Genomic DNA, 12,189 nt, shown 5'->3' on the forward strand with positions numbered 1-12,189 from the left:
TAAAAATACTACTAATAATAACAACGGTTAGTGCCCACGTAGAGCACTGTTCTAGCGTTTCATTTTAAAAACTTCATTTCATCCTCACAGGAATCCTATGAAGTAAGCACAATCATTATCTCCATTTCAAAGATGTGGAAACTGAGCATGTTACTTTAAAACATTTTGGATTTTACATGCCCAAATCCTAGCTCCTTTCAAGGCCCATCTCAAACATTAAGTCCTTCAGGAAGCCTTTTTGAGGTAGCGGCTAAGCCCATTAGCTTTAGAGTCTGACTGTGGGGTTAGATGGAATCCTCTCCTTGGCTGTATGAAATCAGGCAAGTTACTCCATCTCCTCACCTACATAATGGGGATCATCGTACCTGTCTTCCATGACTGTTTTGAAGTTTGAATAAGATGACAGGAGTAAAATCTTGACAACAGGTCTTAGCACTATTATAGAACTCAAAACTTTGCCAGTATCATTATCTTATCAATTAGCAGCAATACCTTTTCTCCTCTAAACTCCCTTATGGCCCCAATCACTCCATCCCTTGCCTTGTATTATAGCTTATGTGGGCAGAGGTGATGTTTTTCTCATTTTATATCCCCACAATGAATTACAGCATTGAATGTTGTTGGTACCAGATACATGCTGAATCTGATAAATAGTCAACAGCAGGCTACATGCTTAAGTTGATTTGAAAAGCAAATACTTTATGTAAGTCTGTTTTTACATTTGTTACTTTCTCCTCAAAGTGAAGTACAGCAAAATATAATTTTAACTATTTCATAATACTTTATTAGTTGGGATCTGAGTAACTAAATGAGACTTACATAACTAAAACAAACCACTGTGTTTCTATGCAGTATTTGTCCATGTCAGTTCTATTGCATATTATTGGGTTATTTGTATTTTCAAGTCACTTGATTTATTAGAAACGTATTGTTCTATGAATGGCCTTCTAATTTATATGGGAAATGCATTGTTCTATACCTGGTTTTTTAATTTTATTTTTATTTTTTGAGTTTACTAAAAATGTGACAAATTTATTCATTTACAACATATTCTATTAATTCTGAAAAGATACCAATTTAAACACAATTTAGACTTTCAAAACATCTCTGTTGCTCAATACTATTCTCTAGAACATACTTTATTTATAAACTGCCCCTATAAAAGATGGCCAGAATAATGAATAACCTCAGAATATACACCCCACATGTTTAAAGTAGTTCAATTTACATAGTGATTGGTGTGAAACGAGCTCCCTCTCCTGGACGTAAGTGTCCATGAAATAAATGCTGCTGTTGCCAACTTGCTGGAGACTTAAGTAGCTGGACATCCCTGTTGAGGAGAGCTCTCTAGATTCTAATGCCCCTTCTATCCAGTTTATCCATCACAACACCCAGACCTCATCCTCTGCTCTAGCCCTTTAAATCCACTTTCAACTCACTTCCCTGGACCCAGGTTTTGCCCACCTCTATCAGCCTCCTTTGAAAGGAGCACTCCACCCCATTCTTTTCGCCCATCAAAATGAAATACATACATGAGTTCTCTCAATACATGCAGGATGTCCTCTGTCACTTCTCTGACTCCATGGATTCTGATATATGCAATTATACAAGCTCGTACTTGTCTTTACCTGGCTTGTAAACTTCTCAGCTATCATGGCTTATCTATATCCATCCCTGCTTCCCTACCAACCTCCAATACATTGTGGGTCTCAAGGTAAAATGAATTTTGATGAAAATATGTTACATGCATTAAGGAATGTGCTGTGAACTGCTTCTAAAGATCATCCCGTATTCTCTATATTTTCTTCCCAAAAATGTTTTCAAATTGGAAATCTGAAAGTTTAATTTAGCTAAGTCTTGCTCAAATGCAGCATTATAGCAAAGTTAATTTTAAAAAATCACACCTCAACAAATTTTTCATTGGCTTAGTGAAATATAATATTCATGCTATGAGCAAGGGTTTTTTTCTCCCTTCACATATAGCCTTTATTTTTTCCAATCACCAGGTCCATTCCTTAGGAGAGTGATTTTCAAAGTGTGGGGGTTTCCAATACCCATTCAGTGTGTCTTCAGGGTATCATATCACAAAAAAGATACAATATAATAAAAAAGATTTATTTGCCTTTTTCACTCCTAGGTGTACAGTAAGTTTAACCAAGGATACCTGATGTGTAACGACATTATCACTCCAATGACGAATGTAATACATACTGCGTGGTCTTGTGTTTGCTACACCTTTCTTAGGTAGTTGATTTTGGATACACACATATGTTCATTTTCAGAGAATGTTCTCAGTACTTCCATGCTAACATGCTTTTTTTTTCTGCTTTACCTGCTTTGATCTCTAGAACTTTATTATCATTCATTATATCTTTGTGAAAGCCCCAAGTTTTCCTTACACCGATACAGAAACACAAGAAAGAAGTACACGTTGCTAACTTGTTTTGCAGTAATATTTAAAAATTTTCTTATTTAAAATTTCTAATATGATAAATATTAACATATATAATCTACAAAATTTCTTCGTATCCTTAATAATTTTTAAGAGTGGAAAGGGGTCCTTAGACTCAAAAATGTTAGAAAACCACTGCATTGGAAAACAGTGCGCATGGGGAGGAGTTGAGATGGCAGAGTATAAGGGGACCCTGCCCTTGTCTCCTCCCACAGGCACAGCTAGATCAACATCAAACTGTTCTGAACACCTAGAAAACAGATCCGAGAATTAACAGAGCAATCTGCATAGTTTGAGGGAGAGAACACAGCAGGGTACATGGTGTAGAGAGGTGGATCTGGGGAGGGAAGAGCAGAGGTGACGCAGAGGGGAGGCAGAAGTATTCAGAGAGGAAAAAGGCAGACAGGGAGACAGCGCAGCACGTTGGGTTTGTGCAAGAAGGCACTCCCCCTGAAAGAGCAGAGAGAAAGAGTGAAAATACACACGGGGGACTACACCAGAAAACTGCCCCCCAGAACCACTGATGGGAGAAAAGGAGAGGGTTTCAATGCCCCCAGTTTCTTATAAACAGCAGAGCACAGAGTCTGAAGTTTCAGACGTCAGCCCTTGTGGGTGCTCAGCCGAGGAAGTGGGGTGGAGCCGGGGGCAGTGGGGTCTGAGGACGCCTGGGTTGCTCAGGGAGAAGTGGTTCCCTTGCTTGGAGTGCACTTGGTAGAGGTGATACTGCCTCTCCTGGGCAAATTACCCTCAGGCACCACCAAGTCGCTGGTTCAACTGTACAGGAACAAAGATGTGGGCTGAGGGCAGCAAACCCTGGCACTGGCTCTATGTTGTGATTTACCATAAACTCTGAGCTGCTGCCGCTGCTGGTGGCCTGTTTCCTGGGACAAGCCGTTGCCACAGCATGGCAAGACCCTCCCCCAGAAGAATAGCACAAATCCCTTCCACCCACTTAGACTACGGATCACAGACTGCAGCAAAGTTTCGGCTCTCGGGGAAAATGGATTTAGCTTCATTTGGGTTTTTTTGTTTGTTTGTTCTTTTTGTTGTTGTTGCTTCTGTTTTTGTTGTTGCTTTTCTTTTGTTTCCTGGATACAAAAAGAGTAAAATTTTTATTTTATTCTATTATTTATTATTTTTAATTGTTTTCTCTTTTCTCTTTTTTTCTATCAAGCTTCTCTTAACAGGCATAGCAAAAAACACCTAGGATCTGGCTTCCTTTATTTGCTTTTTAAAATTTTTATTTCACCCTATTATTATTTTTCCTTCCTTCAAAATGACAAGACAGAGGAATTCACCTCAAAAGAAAGAGCAGGAAGAAATGATGGCCAGTGATTTACTCAACATAGACATAAGTAAGATGTTTGAACTAGAATTTAAAATGATTTAAAAATGATCATAAAGATACTAACTTCTGAAAAAAAGCAGAGAAGATACCAGAAAAATCCCTCTGTAGAGATAAAAGAACTAAAATCTAGTCAGGCTGAAATTAAAAACACTATTACTGAGATGCAAACCCAAATGGAGGCTATAAAAATGAGGATGGACAAGGCAGAGGAATGAATTAGTGATATAGAAGATAAAATCATAGAAAAAAAATGAAGCTGAAAAGAAGAGGAAATCAAAGGCCAGGGATCCCAAATGCAGACTTAGGGAACTCAATGATTTATTAAAATGTAATAACATTTGTATCCTAGGGGCCCCAGAAGATGAAGAGGGAGAGAAGGGAGCAGGAGGTTTGTGTGAGTAAATTACAGCTGAAAACTTACCTAATCTGGGAAAGGATACAGGCATCAAAATCCAAGAAGCACAGAGATTCCTATTAAATTCAATAAAAGCTGGCCAAGATATACCATAGTCAAATTCACAAGATACACAGAGAAGGAAAGCATCCTAAAAGCAGCAAGGGGAAAAAAAAGTCCATAAAATACAAGGGAGGAAAGATTAGGTTTGCAGTAGATCTTTCCAAAGAAACTTGACAGGCCATGAAGGTGTGGCAAGATATATTCAATGTGTTAAATTGGAAAAATATGCAGCCAAAAATACTCTATCCACCAAGGCTGTCATTCAAAATAGAAGGAGGGATATAGAGTTTCCCAGAAAAACAAAAACTAAAGGAGTTTATTACCACTAAACCAGCCCTATAAGAAATTTTAAGGGGGACTCTTTGAGTGTGGGAAAGAAAAAAGACCAAAATGAACAAAGACTATAAAGGACCAGAGAGCATCACTGGTAACACAATGGCACTAAACTCACATCTTTCAATAATCACTCTGAATGTAAATGGACTAAATGCTCCAAACAAAAGACACAGAGTATCAGAATGGATTTAGAAAGAAGATCCATCTATATGCTACCTACAAAAGATACATTTTAGATCTAAAGATACTTGCAGATTGAAAGTGAGGGGATGGAGAACCATCTATCATGCTAATGGATGTCAAAAGAAAGCCAGAGTAGCCATACTTATATCAGACAAATTCGGTTTTAAACCAAAGACTGTAAGAAGAGATAAAGGGCTTATATCATAATTAAGGGATCTGTCCATCAAAATCAAACAATTAGAAATATGTATGCCCCCAACTTGAAACATTTAAATATATAAATCAATTAATAACAAATATAAAGTAAATCATTGATAATAATACAATAACAGTAGGGGACCTTAACATCTCACTTACAGCAACAGATCATCTAAGCAGAAAATCAACAAGGAAACAGTGGCTTTGAATGACATGACTGGATTTAACAGATATACTCAGAACATTTCATGCTAAAGTGGAATACACATTCTTCTCGACTGCACGTGGAACATTCTCCAGATAGATCACATACTGGGTCACAAATCAGCCCCCAACAAGTAAAAAGAGTTTGAGATCATGCCATGTTTATTTTCAGATCACAGCACTATGAAATTTAAAGTCAACCACAAGAAAAAATTTGAAAAGCCCTCAAATACATGGAGGTTAAAGAACAACCAACTAAAGAATGAATGGGTTAACCAGAAAATTAAGGAAGTTAAAAATACATGGAAGTAAATGACATGAAAAACACTACAGTCCAAACCCTTTGGGATGCAGCAAAGGAAGTCCTAAGAGGAAATGCAGTGCAATCCAGGCCTACCTCAAGAAGCAAGAAAGGCCCCAAACATACAACCTAACCTTACACCTAAAGGAGCCAGAAAAGGAACAGCAAATAAAGCCTAAATCTAGCAGGAGAAGGGAAATAACAAAGATTAGAGCAGAAATAAATGATATAGAAACAAACAAATGAACAACAACAACAAAACACCCAATAGAACAGATCAATGAAACTAAGAGACGGTTCTTTGAATTAACAAAATTGATAAATCCCTAGCCAGACTTATCAGAAAGAAAAGAGAAAGGACCTAACTAGATAAAATCACAAATGAAAGAGGAGAGCTCACAACCAATACCAGGAAATACAAACAATCGTAAGAGAATTCTATGACAACAAACTGGGCAATCTGGAAGAAATGGACAAATTCCTAGAAACTCACAAACTACCAAAACTGAAACAGGAAGAAACAGAAAATTTGAATAGGCCCATAACCAGCAAAGAAATGGAATCAGTAATCAAAAATCTCCCTACAAACAAGAGTCCTGGGCCAAATGGCTTTCCAGGGCAATTCTACCAGACATTTAAAGAAGGGTTAATACCTATTCTTCTTAAACTGTTCCAAAAAATAGAAATAGAAGGAAAACTTCCAAACTTATTCTATGAAGCCAGCATTACCTTGATTCCAAAACCAGACAAAGACCCCACTAAAGAGGAGAATTACAGGCCAATGAACATGGATGCAGAAATTCTCAGCCAAAACAATAAGATACCCAGGAATACACCTAACTAAAGAGGCAAAAGATCTATACTCTGAAAACTATAGAATACTTAAGAAACTGAAGAGGACCCCCCCAAAAAAAGGAAAACCCTTCCACGCTCATGGATGAGCTCATGTTTGCTCAAGAACAAACATTATTAAAATGTCTACACAACCCAGTGCAATATACATATAATGCAATCTCTATCAAAATACTACCAGCATTTTCCACAGAGCTAGAACAAACAATCCTAAAATTTGTATGGAATCACAAAAGACCCCAAATACTCAAAGCAGTCCTGAAAAAGAAAAACAAAACTGGAGGCATCTTGATTCCAGATTTCAAGCTGTATTACAAAGCTGTAGTCATCAAGACAGTATGGTACTGGCAAAAAAACAGACACATAGAACAATGGAACAGAATAGATAGAACAATGGAACAGAATAGAAAACCCAGAAATGAACTCAAAACTATGTGGCCAACTCATCTTCAACAGAGCAGGAAAGAATATCTAATGGAAAGAAGACAGTCTCTTTAACAAATAGTGCTGGGAGAACTGGACAGCAACATGCAGAAGAATGAAACTAGACCACTTTCTTACACTATACACAAAAATAAATTCAAAATGAATGAAATACCTAAATGTGAGGACACGAACCAACAAACTCCTGGAAGAGAACATGGGCAGCAACCTCTTTGACCTTGGCCAGAGCAACTTCTTACTTGACATGTCTCTGAAGGCAAGGGAAATAAACGCAAAAATGAACTACCGGGTCCTCATCAAGATAAAAAGCTTCTCCACAGCAAGGGAAACAATCAACAATACTAAAAGGCAACCAATGAATGGGAGAAGATATCTGCAAATGACATAATGGATAAAGAGTTAGTATCAAAAATCTATAAAGAACTTATCAAACTCAACACCTGTCTGCATTGCATATATTTGGAACTTTACAAGGTTTTAAATAAAATCATTTGCTTTCTCTCTCTCTCTCTTTCTTTCTGTCTCTGTGTGTGTGTGTCTCTTTTTTTAGTGAGAGAGATATCATGAGAGAGTGCAAGAACATGAGGGGCGGTGGGTAGAGGGAGAGGGAGAGAGAATCTTTTTTTTAATGTTTATTTTGAGAGAGAGAGAGAGAGAGAGAACACAAGCAGGGGAGGGGCAGAGAGAGGGGAGAGAGAAAGAATCTCAAGCAGGCTTTGTGCTGTCATTGAGGAGCTCAACCTGGGGCTCCATTTCACAAACCTCAAGATCACAACCTGAACTGAAATCAAGAGCTGAAAGCTTAACCGACTAAGTCACCCAGGAGCCCAGGGAGAGAGAGATTCTTAGGCAAGCTCCACACCCAGCCCGGAGCCCCCACACAGGGCTTGATCTCACAACCTTGAGATCATGACCCGAGCCCAAATCAAGAGTGGGACGCTTAACCAACTGAGCCACCCAGGGACCCCTAAAATCATTTTCAAATCCATTATTTCCTTCTATCCCCTCACAATCCCATATAAGTTATTCAATTCCCCTGACAGACATGTCCAAATGCGATGCTCTTGCATTATGCTGTATTATGTTCTTTTCTACGTTGTTACTAAAACTTTCAAACTGAGGACATAATATCCATGCATTTGGCTATTGTCTGCTTTTTCACAGCACACATAAGTGAGCTATTCCTTTAGAGCAGGAGTCTGCAAACTTTCTCTGTAAAGGGCCCAACAGTAAATATTTTAGATTTTACAGGTCAAGAGGCCAATAGTAAGTATTTGGTAGGTACTTCTACATCGAGAAAACACATTTCCACAATTTTTACCGATGAGATTAAAAATGTTAATAATAACTACGTACATTTTGGGAGTAACTGATGTCTACTGTTGGGAAAAATAAAAGTGTTTTTTTCTTGGAATAGTATTTGAGTTAACTGGGGTTTATAGCTCCTGCACACTACCATCAAATCGATTTGCGAAATCAGTTCATTTGTAAAAACTATTCTTAATTCCAGAGCTGTACAAAAACAGCAGGCAGGATGGATTTGGACTGTGGGCTGTGGTTTGCCAACTCCTGCTGTAGAGTTTGGGTCTTCAGATGGGATCTCTGAATCAGCAGCTTTCCCCTCACCTGGGAATTTGTGAAGACTAAGGATTCCTCAGGCGCTTGGGTGGCTCAGTCAGTTGAAAGTGGGACCTTTGGTTTCAGCTCAGGTCACGATCTCATGGTTTGTGGGATATAGCCCTGCGTTGGGTTCTGCACTGCTTGAGATTCCCTCTCTCTTTCTCTTTCTCTCCACTGCACTCTCTCTCTCTCATAAATAAATAAATAAAATAAGAATTCTTCAAAAACATTTGAACCAGAAACTCTGGGGAATAGGGCCCAGGCGTGTGTGTGTGTGTGTGTGTGTGTGTGTGTTTATTTATTTTTGAGAGAGAGCAAGTGGGGGAGGGGGAGAGAGAGGGGAGACAGAATTCCAAGGAGTTTCCACACCCCTGTTAGCACAGGCCTGACACAGAGCTTGAGCCCACAAACCATGAGATCATGACCTGAGCCAAAATCAAGAGTCCGAGGCTCAATTGACTGAGCCACCCAGATACTCTGCCATCTGCGTTTTTAAAAGCTCTGTTGATGATTCTGAGTGAGCTAGTTTGAGAACCACTGTTAAATATCTATGCCTATACCTGATCTATTTCTATAAAGATGTATTTATTTATTTTGGAGCTTAACCCTGCATGATGATGTCACAGACAACTCATTTCCCACACCTTAAGGCCTCCATTTAAGGAAAATTTCATTATATTTTACCTTCTTCCAATCTTAAAAATAACATCCAAAATTGCTACATTGCCCTAAGAAACTTAATGTACCTACTCACAGACATCTCAGCAAAGGCACTGAATTGGCAATGAATTTACTTAAATGTACATCATGTTGAACAAAAACACTGAGGATGGGGGAGAGGCAGAGTAGCAACCCTTTACAAGTTTTCTCAGCCTCTGTTGCCTCCAGATGTCTTGGCCTCCAGGACCCCAGAAGAAAACTACCCTCAAAGCTACCAGGTAATTCAATCTCCACCACCAGCCCCAATGTAAATGGAAACCCGAGATAATGGCTTTCATTGTCACCTCGCTTACCAAGCAAGATAAAACAAAACCTGTCAAGACAGATTGTCAAAACAACACCACGGGCTGAACCGTGTGAGTACACACCTGCCTGTCCAAACAGCCTCTCCTCCTCTCTTGCCACCATCCCCNATTACTTGAGAAGTTTTAAAAAACTAAATCTATCTTTAGTCTCTCATCTCTCACTCTGGCAGCATTAAGCCTTCCTTTATTCTCTTTCCATGCCAACACCTGGGGGGAAAGTCCCAGGTGCATTCGCCCATTTCTGATGCCACTAAAATCACGGGCACGTGCACGAAATAACACAGTACCTAGCTATCCGGAAGGAGGAACCAAATTCTGCTCCTCAAAATTCCGAGGCACAAAACGACCCCGAGATCTTCGCAGAGGGAACGAGAGGGGAGAGGGTACTGCTATTTGGGGAGATTCTGCGGCGCTAGGGAGACACCATCAGACTCGGCCTTTCCCTTCCTTTCTTTGTTTTCTCCCCTCTTCGGGCTCAACAAATTAGGTTGTCTGTCCTCGGGGCTGTGGAGGGAACAGGATCTGGGGAGTGCACCAACAAACCCTGGGTGCCCGGGGCGCAACTCCTCCTGCGCCCCACCCTTTCGTCCCGCAATGGCAGCCTCGGCGCGCAGCGACTCACTATTAAAGGCAGGGAGCACATAGTGAAGAGCACGGTCATGAGGGCCAGCAGCAGCAGGTGGTCCAGCTCCTCTAGGGGCTGCGCGGCCGCCTCCCTCTCGCGGGCGCGCAGCTCCGCGCGGTCCCTGGTGCCCGGGCACGGGCGCCGCCGCAGCCGCCGGTGCATCTCGTAGAGGTTGTGCATGGCGCCCAGGTTGCACAGCACGGTGGCGAGGACCAGCAGGGCCATAAGGCTGGCGTAGAGCACTGAGTAACCCAGCACCGACAGCGAGCGCTCCTCGTGCACCATTTGGATGAAGCACCAGGTGCCGGGGCAGTACTGCACGAACTTTCCGACGCCCGCGAAAGGCAGCGCGCAGAAAGCCAGGCAGAAGGCGCCCACGACCGGCGCCACCAGCGCGCCGCGGCGCAGGGTGATGTGCCGTCGGTAGAAGAAGGGGTGCCCCAGGGAAAGCCAGCACTCCAGTGCCATGGCCAGGAGCTGCAGGGTGGAGGCGAGCCCAAAGAAAGACATGAAGAAGGCGAAGGCTTGGCACAGCGAGCTGTCCGACGCGGGTGCCAGTCCCCACAGGCTCCGGTTCTGCGCGTAGGCGGCCAGCACGAAGGGGCTCACGAGGCATTTGCCCAGCAAGTCTGTGACCGTCAGGCCGCACACCAGCACGTAGAAGACCGAGGGCGGCGTGCGCGGCGGGCACGATCCCAGCCCCGAGCGCGCCAGCAGCCCCAGCGCCAGCAGGTTGCCCAGGAGGCCCGCGCTGAAGAGCACCCCGCCCATAGTCGCCGAGTTGCCCTTCTCCACGGAGGTGGTGTTGTAGCAGCGGTAGAGCGGCTGCCGCATGGCTGGTGGCGCTGCGGGAGGGCCAGGGCCCCGGGGTCCGGGTGTGGGAACCCCCTGCGGCCGCGCGCGCCTAGGGGTCCGGCCGAGAAGCTCCGCTGCAGAGGAGGCTCCGCGGGCGGAGGGGTGTTCCCCACTGCAGGCACCTCCTATGTAAACTTTCTGGTCACACCCCGCCCCCTCGGGGCAGGACGCGCGGCCGCGTGCTCACCCCGCGGGGGCATTGCGGAGCCCGCCGCGGCTGCGCAAAGGTCGCTGCCCCGACGTCCTGAGGAAAGACGAGCCCTTGTGCCCAGAGTTGGAAAGAAAGAAGTCCCAGCACCCAAGGCCCGACCTTCCGAAGAGGCAAGACAGCTGCTGTAATGGAGGGAGGTTAAGCAGCAGCCAAAAGGGAGGAGAGGGGCGGGGGACGTGAGAAGGAGGGGGTGACCCAGGAAGACCTCACAGATGAGCGTTGGTGGGGGAGGGGGTCGGGGGAGGCTGAGAAAGGGATACTACTGGTTATTGCATTAGTAGGTTAAGTAGGAGTAAAGCTTTAGCTCCCATTGTTTCCCAGGCCTGTGCAATGTGAACGGTGATCTTCATTGCAGAGGTGGGGAAACTGAGACCTTGGATGGTTAAGTGCTCTCTATCCAAGGTTACAGAGCTAGGGAATAACGGGACTGGACCTGAAACTCGGATTTTCTATTTATAGAGCATCTGTCTTGCTTCCTTGCCTTCTCCTCTTGAGAGGTTGGCTAGGTATCAGGGAAGTCGATCCAGACAAAAACAAGAAGAGATGCTTGGCCCTGAGTACCATGATTCACAGTGGTTGTGTAGACGGTGGGAGGAGCATGGTTAAAAGCACTGATGCCGTTCTCATACAGACCTGGGTTTGAGTCCTGATTCTGCTATTCACTGCCTTTTTGACCCTGAGAGCCTTGTCTAACTTTTCCAGAAGTAACACCTAGCCAGCAATGCTTGGCTCTTTGGAGGCATAGGGACAATATTAGTAAAGTGCAGACACCTAGGTAGTGATCCATACAATGCAATCGTCAGGATTTTCACCTGTTTGGGGAAATCTGTTTTAGTAGCTGGTATTTAACAGCAGTTTTTAGCATGGGTTTTGAAACCAGAGAACAGTAGGCATTTGTTTAGAGCTTTCTCATTCTGCTTTGTGACTACCAGAAAACATTTCTTCCCTTCTCGCCTTTGGCTTGGCTATATCAGTAGAGGCAAGGGAATTCATTGTGATAACATGTAATTTCTGTCATATTTAACCCTTGATAAACTGGGCGAACAACTGGCTATGAGTGTGGAATTTGAGTAGGATT

General features: G+C 42.9%; 1 protein-coding gene across 1 annotated transcript in view; it reads right to left on the minus strand.

Annotated features, from left to right (window-relative positions):
• Positions 1-10,887, minus strand: part of PTGDR (prostaglandin D2 receptor) — a 46,116-nt gene extending 35,229 nt beyond the window's left edge. Inside the window, exon 1 of the mRNA XM_077761212.1 lies at positions 10,043-10,887. Within this exon, the coding sequence (XP_077617338.1) occupies positions 10,043-10,879 (837 nt within the window). The 5' untranslated portion in view covers positions 10,880-10,887. The remainder of the gene's footprint in view (positions 1-10,042) is intronic.
• Between the last annotated feature and the right edge of the window lie 1,302 nt (positions 10,888-12,189).

The sequence above is a fragment of the Crocuta crocuta genome, unplaced genomic scaffold (genome assembly GCF_008692635.1).
Source record: "Crocuta crocuta isolate KB4526 unplaced genomic scaffold, BGI_CrCroc_1.0 scaffold163, whole genome shotgun sequence".
In the NCBI taxonomy this organism is placed as follows: domain Eukaryota; kingdom Metazoa; phylum Chordata; class Mammalia; order Carnivora; family Hyaenidae; genus Crocuta; species Crocuta crocuta.